At 68.9% G+C, this 8,484-nt stretch overlaps 1 protein-coding gene across 1 annotated transcript; it reads left to right on the top strand.

Annotated features, from left to right (window-relative positions):
* Positions 1 to 826: 826 nt before the first annotated feature.
* On the top strand, positions 827 to 7,971 carry KIRREL1 (kirre like nephrin family adhesion molecule 1). Its single transcript, XM_086478208.1, has 16 exons — positions 827 to 1,088; positions 1,267 to 1,289; positions 1,958 to 2,099; positions 2,624 to 2,773; positions 4,220 to 4,377; positions 4,488 to 4,638; positions 5,214 to 5,319; positions 5,477 to 5,625; positions 5,719 to 5,846; positions 5,931 to 6,057; positions 6,219 to 6,319; positions 6,416 to 6,614; positions 6,784 to 6,891; positions 7,015 to 7,154; positions 7,271 to 7,348; positions 7,501 to 7,971. Exons 1-16 carry the CDS (start codon positions 827 to 829, stop codon positions 7,969 to 7,971), a joined length of 2,493 nt encoding a protein of 830 aa, XP_086334334.1.
* The last annotated feature ends 513 nt before the right edge of the window (positions 7,972 to 8,484 follow it).

Raw genomic sequence — 8,484 nt, 5'->3', positions numbered from 1 at the left:
CTTTGATCTCCGCTCTGCTTTTTATTTCCCCCACCCCTCGGCCCCCCCATTCCCGCTCCATCCTTCCCTCGCCTCTCCCACTCGCTCCTTCCCTTTATCTCCCTCCCTGCATCCCCGCTCTGTCTCCCCTCCCCGGGGGACCACGAGGCCGGCAGGCACGGTGGGCTGGGGTGGTGGCACGGGGTCACCCCGGGGGGGCCGAGAGCAGTGGTTGTCCCCAAATCACGGCTGCAGGTCTCTGGTGCCCGGCCAGCGGTGCTGCGAGGCCGCAGGGCTGCGCCCTGTTGTGCTGGGGTGTCCCGTCACAGGGATCCTGGGGTGCCTGATCCGGGGGTGTGTTATCCCAGGGATCCCTGGGTACCCCATCCCGGGGATCCTGGGATGTCATGTCCCTAGGATCCTGGGGTACCCCACCCTGGGGATCCTGGCATGCCTGATCTGGGGGTACCCCATCCCAGGGGTCCTGGGGTGCAATGTCCCAGCGATCCCAGGGTACCCCATCCCACCAGTCCTGGGGTGTCACGTCCCAGTGATCCCAGCATACAAGGTTCCAGGAATCCTGGGGTGCCTGATCCAGGGTTACCCCATCCCAAGGATCCCTGGGTACCCCATCCTGGGAATCCTGGGGTACCCCATCCTGGGGATCCTGAGATGCCATGTCCCGAGCATCCTGGGGTACCCCATCCTGGGGATCTTGGGATGCTACATCCCACAGGTCCTGGGATGCCATGTCCCAGCGATCCCAGGGTACCAGGTCCCGGGGATCCTGGGGTGCCCCGTCCCGGGGATCCTGGGGTTCCCCATCCTGGGGTTTTGGGGATACCCGATGCTGACTCTTGCGGTGTACCTGTCGGCACAGCCTGGCACCTGGGGGTGCCACGCGTGGGTCGTGGGGGTCTCTCCAGCTCCAGACCCCGCGGATTGCCGTACCCCATCCCGTGCCAGGACCCACGGGCAGGCGCCGGTGGCGGATCCATCCCCTGCGCTGGGCATGGCGAAGGGGGGTGCCAAGCGCCAGCACGTGCCGTCCCCCTTGGCGGGGACAGGCAGCCCCGCTGCGCCTCGGCACCACGGCATCCTCAGGGCCGGTGCGAGAGCGGGGTCTGCCGGGAAGGGAGGCAGCAGCCTGGGATGCGGCGCGGGGATTTGGGGAGCCGTCGGGGGCTTTGTTTGCAGGATCAAAGGCAGGAGGGAGCCCAGGGCCCCCGGTTCTCCGGGGATGCAGCACAAGCTGGGGATAAACCCGAGCACTTTGGGGTGCTCGAGCTGTGGCTGTGCCCGGCACGGCCGTGGCGAGGGCATGGGGCAGCCCGTGGGCGGCACAGCCGTGCCGTGCTGTGCCAGGCCCAGCCGGGCCACGCGGGCGGGGGCCATGCTGGGGACTTAGCGGCTTCATTATCCGCAGCTCGCTCATCCCCAAAAGGGATTTCTGCCTCCCCCTCGCCCGCACCGTGCTGGAAACCATTTGAATATTTTAGAAAAAAAAAAGGCTTTTAAGGCAGCGGGGGAACCGTGGAGAGGCACGACGCCCCTCTCCCCGCTGCCCTCCCCGGGGTCCTGGTCCCCATCCCCTGCCCCGGGGCCGGCAGCACACGCGTGTCAGGCACACCCGCGCTGGCACACCCCACGCGTCCCCCCCCCCGCCACATCCTGGTCAATACCCGCTGGCCGCGTGACGGGCGCCGTGACGGGGCACCAGGATCAATCCCGGCTGCTGCGCAGGGCGGGGGATCGGCAGAGCCCAGCTTAGGGGGTCCCACACCCCCCAGCAGCCCCTCCGAAACCTCCGGGGACCACGGGCAGCTCTGGGGGCGCCCCAGTGGGGCCATACTGGAGGCAGCTCCGTGGTGCTGGAGCCACCGGCATGACGGAGCACCGGGCGCCGCGGGCATGGCTGCCGGCGTGCGGGGCACCCCAGGCCCTCGCTGAGCCCCCTCCTCTGTCCCCAGTGGCGCAGACGCGGTTCGTGGAGGAGCCGGAGGACCAGACGGTGGTGGCCGGCCAGAGGATCGTCCTCTCCTGCGTGGTGCTCAATTACTCCGGGATCGTGCAATGGACCAAAGACGGCCTCGCCCTGGGCATGGGGCAGGGGCTCAAAGGTACCCGTGGGGCGGTGGGTGGCCCTGGGGACGTCACCGTGCGGGGCAAGAGCCGTCACCGCGTGGGAGGCTCTCGGGTGTGACGTCTCCTGCGGCGCCGCTTCCCTCCCACCCTGCTTCCCAGCTCCCTGTGCCGCATCCCCGGCGGCTGCGGGGCCGGTGCCACGTGCCCCAGCAGCGGAGCACCGGCTGGGGCTGGGTGCTGCCGCGCTGCTCCCTCCTGCACGCCCCGGGGTCCCTGCGTGCACCGAGCAGCCCGTGTACACCGGGGATCCCACACGTGCCAGGTCCCCACTGCCTGCCCGTGTCCCCCGTGGGGCTGGCACTGACCCACCACCAAGCTGGCAGCCCCCCCAGTTCTGCCCAGGCTGTACCCAAACGCACAGGAGCTGCTTCTCCGTGAACTCCCCTTCCACACCAACCTGGAAAAGGGGCCCTGGAGCATCCCCGTAGCCTTAAGAGAATTTGGGTGAACCCCATCTCCTCCGCGCTGACCCCCCCCTTCCCCCGTGCTGTCCCCGCAGCCTGGCCGCGCTACCGCATCGTGGGCACGGCCGACTCGGGCCAGTACAACCTGGAGATCACCGACGCCGAGCTCTCCGATGACGCCGTGTACGAGTGCCAGGCCACCGAGGCCGCGCTGCGGTCCCGCCGGGCCAAGCTCACCGTGCTGAGTAAGGAGCCAGCCCCCCCCTACCGTCCCCCGTGTCCCCCACCCCACGTCCCCCACCGTGTCCCCTGAGCCGTCGCAGGCAGCGCGGCGGCTCGCAGGCGCGGGAAAGGCTGGTGCTGCCGCCCTCCCCCTTCCCTCCGGCAGCCTGGATGTGCCATTATCTTTAATGCCTTAATCTATATTCACGCCGTGGCTGAGTTACGGGACCTACGAGTGCAGTAACTTTGATTTCCCTGACTTTTGTGTCTTGTAAAAAAAAAAGAAAAAAAAAAAGGAAAGAAGATGCTGGAGCCGCAGCGGAAATGTTGCATGAATGGGGGTTTGGGGCAGATTTCTTGCTTTTCTTAATTTATTTTTTTTTCCCCCCTCTTTCTCCTGCTTCCCCTGGCATTGAAATTCCCATTAGAAAGACAGGAGATAAAAGGCAGGCAAGCGGGAGATGTGGCTGGGGTACTGAGCAGCGTGGCTCGCCCTGTGCCGCAGCTGCTGGAGCATCTCCCCGTGCCCCCCACCCCCGTGCAGGGACGGTCCCCAGGGACCCCCAGCCCAAAGAGGCTGCGCTTGGCCTGGGGGGCTGGGAGCTGGTGGGAACAGCCCTGCCCCAGGGCCTTTGGGGTGGCACTGCCAAGGCTGGGGGTACCCGGGGTCTCTTCCAGCCGCTGACTCTCAGTGGGGTCCCCCTGCATCCCCTGCCCAGCGTGGGGCTCACCTGGGGCAGGACAGGGGGGTCCCCAGGCAGGGGGTTCCCTGGGCACAGGGGTACCCAGGCAGGGGTTTCTCCAGGCAGAGGGGTCCCTGAGCAGAGAGGTCCCCAGGTAGGGGGGGGCCCTGGGCAGGGGTCGCTGGGCAGAGGAGGCTCCTGTGGGTATTGGGGTCCTTGGACAGGGGGGACCCTCCCTCTCTGCCCATCCTACAACCGCACTCCTCCTCCAGACACCCCGTCCCCATTTCCATCGTTACCTCCCGCTGCCCGGGGCGGTTTGCAAACAGCCGAGGCCGTTCCAGCGCGTCCATCGCCCACCCTCGAGCCCCCCTCTCCAAACCCCCACGTCGGGGACACCCTGGGCCAGGCCACCGGCTCGCGCCTCCTGCCCCGGCTTCTACCGGCACAGGGTTTCCTTCCCGAGTCCAAACGGCGTCTTTACCTCTCCCAGCGAGCCCAGCCCTAATAAATCAGCCACGGGGCTTTAGCTCCTGATCAAAAAAGGGATTAATCCCCAGGCGGCGCCAGCCCGGGTGACGCTCCGCTGTCAAATGCTGCCTGCAGTTGCAGGCAGCGGGGAGGAGGTCTCCCTCCGCCACCCTTAATCACTCTCTCTTTATCAACAGCACCAATTTTTCACCGTCACGTGGGGTGGAGCAGGGTCTGCCTGCGCCCGGGACTGCGGGCAGGAGCCCTGGCTCCAGGCAGCCAGCACCCACCCGGTGTCCCCTCTCGCCTCTGCAGTCCCCCCCGAGGACCCCACCATCGACGGAGCCCCCGAGATCCTGCTGCGCGCGGGGACGCCGTACAACCTGACCTGCCGGGCGCGCAGCGCCAAGCCGGCGGCCACCATCGTCTGGTACCGGGATGGGCTCCAGCAGGATGGAGCCATCACCAGCACGGTACGGGGACACACCGGCACCCTGTGTCCATCCCCTCTGCCCCGCGCCGTGCCTCGGTGTCCCCAGCACGGTGCTGGGAGCCAACGGGGACCGTCCCCTCTCCCCGGCAGGAGGTGTTGGCCGACGGCAAGCGGGAGACGACCACCAGCCAGCTCGCCATCAACCCAACCGACCTCGACATCGGGCGGGTGTTCTCCTGCCGCAGCACCAACGACGCCATCCCGGCGGGCAAGGAGACCTTCGTCAAGCTCAACGTTCACCGTGAGTCGGTGCCGGGGGCGGGGGCGGAGGGGACGATCCCCGCGTGTCGGTGGCACAGGGATGTAGCCGGGTCAGGGAGCTGGAGACGAGTTCTGGAGGTCGTGGGGTGCCCGGGGTACCCCAGCCCCGTGGTTGGAGCTGGGTCGCTGCAGAGGGGCTTGTGCCCACAGCGGGGGATTCGCCCAGTCCCACCCTGCTGGTGCCAGGCTGGAGGCTGGGCTGGGACTTCGTGGTGAACACCGACCTCCAGTGGCTGCTGCGGGAAGGCTCTGCCCTGCCAGGGCCCCGCATCCACCGCCAGCACCCACACGGGGCAGGGATACTGGGTGCTCATGGCGAGCACCCAGACCAGACGGGGGTACCGGGTACCCACACTGGGCAGGGATACTGGGTGCCCACACCGAGCATTGGAGCCTTTGGGCTCTCCCACACCGCGGGCCATGCCCTGGGTGGCAGCGTGGGGAGGGGGCGAGGCAGGCAGCGCTGGGCAGGGGGATTCTCCCTTTGTCCCCTCGCCCTCTGCCACGCCGAGCCTGAGCCAGCACCCGTGACACCTCCTTGCGCCCTCCCTGCAGATCCCCCGACCGTCACCCTGTCCATCCAGCCCCAGACGGTGCAGGAGGGCGAGAGGGTCGTGTTCACCTGCATGGCGACCGCCAACCCCGAGATCAAAGGCTACAGGTGAGGGTCCCGCAGGACCCCAGGAGGACCCTCCCCAACCTCCTGGCTTGGCTTCAGCATCATATGGGGTCAAACGGGGCCCGGGGGGGGGGGGGGGGGGGGGTGTCCCGCGTGCCCCCTGAATGTGCCCACCTTGAGTCTCTGCCTGCCCCCCCAGGTGGGCCAAGGGGGGGGTGATCATCGAGGATGCCAAGGAGAACAGGTACGACACGCAGGTGGATTACACCTTCTTCACCGAGCCCGTCTCCTGCGAGGTGCACAACGACATCGGCAGCACCAACGTCAGCACGCTGGTGGACGTGCACTGTGAGTGGGGCAGCCCCCCACCCCCCCACCCCGGCACCCCCGGGCTGCTGCCACCCCCCTCACCCTCTTCCCCCTCCCCTCCATCCTCTCCAGTTGCCCCTCGGATCGTGGTGGACCCCAAACCCACCGTCACGGACATCGGCTCCGACGTGACGCTGACGTGCGTGTGGTCCGGCAACCCGCCGCTGACCCTCACCTGGACCAAAAAGGAGTCCAACATGGTAGGGGGCTGGCAGCTGAGCTGGGGAGGGGCGGGGGGGGTGTCCAGGAGGGGGGTCTCACGCCCCCTCGGCGCTTGCACCCAGGTCCTGAGCAACAGCAACCAGCTGTACCTGAAGTCGGTCACGCAAGCCGACGCGGGGCAGTACGTCTGCAAAGCCATCGTCCCCCGCATCGGCGTGGGCGAGCGCGAGGTCACCCTCTTCGTCAACGGTGAGTGTGTGTCCCCCCCCGCCGCGCCCCCGGGGAGCAGCCCCCAGCCCCCCCCCGTCCAGGACACGACGCGGCTGCGGTGCCTGCGGCGCGGTGTGTGTCCCCAGCGCGGGGTTTCGGTGAATCCCCCACCCCGCCACCCCCCGCTGTGCCTCCCGCAGGACCCCCCATCATCTCCAGCGAGGCCGTGCAGTACGCCGTGCGCGGGGACCGCGGGAAGGTGGAGTGTTTCATCGGCAGCACGCCGCCCCCGGACCGCATCGTGAGTGCCCTGGGGGGGGTCCGGGGGGGCGCTGGGGGATGACGCTGAGCTGCGGGTGCTGACGCAGCCCCCTCTCCCTCCCCCCGGCGGGACCAGGCATGGGCCTGGAAGGAGAACATTTTGGAGGCAGGGACGCTGGAGCGGTACACGGTGGAGCGGACGAACACGGGCAGCGGGGTCCTCTCCACCCTCACCATCAACAACGTCATGGACGCCGACTTCCAGACCCGCTACAACTGCACGGCCTGGAACAGCTTCGGGCCGGGGACGGCCATCATCCAGCTGGAGGAGAAAGGTAGCGCCGGCACGGCACCGCGGCCGCCTGGCACGCCGGGGAGCCCGGCTGGCTCGTGGCGGTTGCAGGCCACGGGGCTTTGGCGAGGGCGGGCGCCCTCCTGCCACGGCCACCTCCTGGCAGTGCCCCTGTCCCCTGTCCCCAGCTAACGTCTCCCCGTCTCCTGTAGAGGTCTTGCCCGTGGGCATCATCGCCGGTGCCACCATCGGGGCCAGCATCCTCGTCATCAGCTTCCTCGTCGCGCTCGCCTGCTTCCTCTACCGGCGCCGGAAAGGAAGTGAGTGGGGGGCACGGCCGAGGGGACCGTGGGTGCTACCCACGGCGGGGATGCCACCCACGGGGTGGGAGTGGGAGGACGCTGCCGGCGGCCGCCTCTATCCCCAGTCCCGCGTGTCCCCAGGCCGCAAGGACGTCACCCTGCGCAAGCTGGACATCAAGGTGGAGACGGTGAACAGGGAGCCCCTGACGCTGCACGCGGACCGTGAGGAGGACACGGCCAGCGTCTCCACGGCCACCCGTGTCATGAAGGCCATCTACTCGGTAAGGGGCACCCCGCGCCGGGGGGGTGGGGGTGTCACCCCGCAGTATCCTTCCCCATCGGGATGGGGTTGGGACTGCGGAGGAACGAGCACGTCTCTCCCCTCCCTCTCTCGCAGTCGTTCAAGGACGACGTGGACTTGAAGCAGGACCTTCGCTGCGACACCATCGACACCCGCGAGGAGTACGAGCTGAAGGTGCGGTGACGGTGCCGGGGCGCCTGGGGTGGAGAAGAGGGGCAGGTCCCGAGTCGGGGGGCTGGGACCTGTGGGTGCTCACCCTGCAGAGCCCGGTCCGTGCCGGGCTCAGCTCATATCCCCCCCCCCAACCGCCCTCCTCCTCCTCGCAGGACCCCACCAACGGCTACTACAACGTCCGCGCCCACGAGGACCGCCCGTCCTCCCGCACCGTCCTCTACGCCGACTACCGCAACCCCGGCCCGGCGCGCTACGACACCCGCCCGCCCTCCCGCCTCTCCCACTCCAGCGGCTACGCTCAGCTCAACACCTACAGCCGCGGCCCCGCGTCCGACTACAACGCCGAGGCGGCCCCGGGCCCCGGGCCCCCTCCCGGCACGGCAGGCGGCGAGACGGCGAGCCAGCTCTCCTACGAGAACTACGGGGGTCACGCCGCCTTCCCGGCCGGCGCCGGTTATGCCACCTACCGCCTGGGGTACGGGCAGCCCCCCAGCCTGGAGCGGGCACCCTACGACGCCTACGACCCCATGGGCAAGTACGCCAGCGCCACCCGCTTCTCCTACACCTCCCAGCACTCGGACTACGGGCAGCGCTTCCAGCAGCGGATGCAGACGCACGTCTAGGGCGGGCAGGGGCTGGCAGGCAGCGCCGCAGGAGCGGGGGGCGCAGGCAGCGGGGGTCCACAGGTACCTCACGACTGTCCCCTGATATTCAGGGGCTCATCCTGACCCTCCTGCCCCGCTTCTCCTCCGGGCGGCCGGACTCCACGTGCTGCGCCACCCGCCCCGCCGGGGTTCCCTGGTGGCGGGGACGTGCCCCGAGTCTCTTCGAGCTTCCACTCATTCAGTTCTTTCTTTTCGGTACCTTCCCGGAGGAGGGAGAGGGTTGGGGGGCCTCCTCCCCCGCCCCCGTGCCCACCCCGTGTCCCCCCCCATCCCACCCAGCGGGTGCGCGCGGCTGTCGGGGCCGGCTCTGCAGCCTCCGCTCTCCCGCCGCCCCGGATCCCCCCCGCGGGGCCGGATCCTTCCCCGATGGGTCCCCTGCGCCCCCGAACCAGCACCCGCCTCTCCCTCCTGTGCAGGAGCGAGGGGCTGCACATGAGCTGCTCCCAGAAACGCCCCCACCCCCCCCCATCC

Source organism: Leptosomus discolor, chromosome 26 (assembly GCF_034619465.1).
Source record: "Leptosomus discolor isolate bLepDis1 chromosome 26, bLepDis1.hap2, whole genome shotgun sequence".
NCBI classification, from domain to species: Eukaryota; Metazoa; Chordata; class Aves; order Leptosomiformes; family Leptosomidae; genus Leptosomus; species Leptosomus discolor.
Note: the sequence above shows the minus strand (reverse complement) of the source record. Positions and strands in the feature narration are given on the sequence as shown.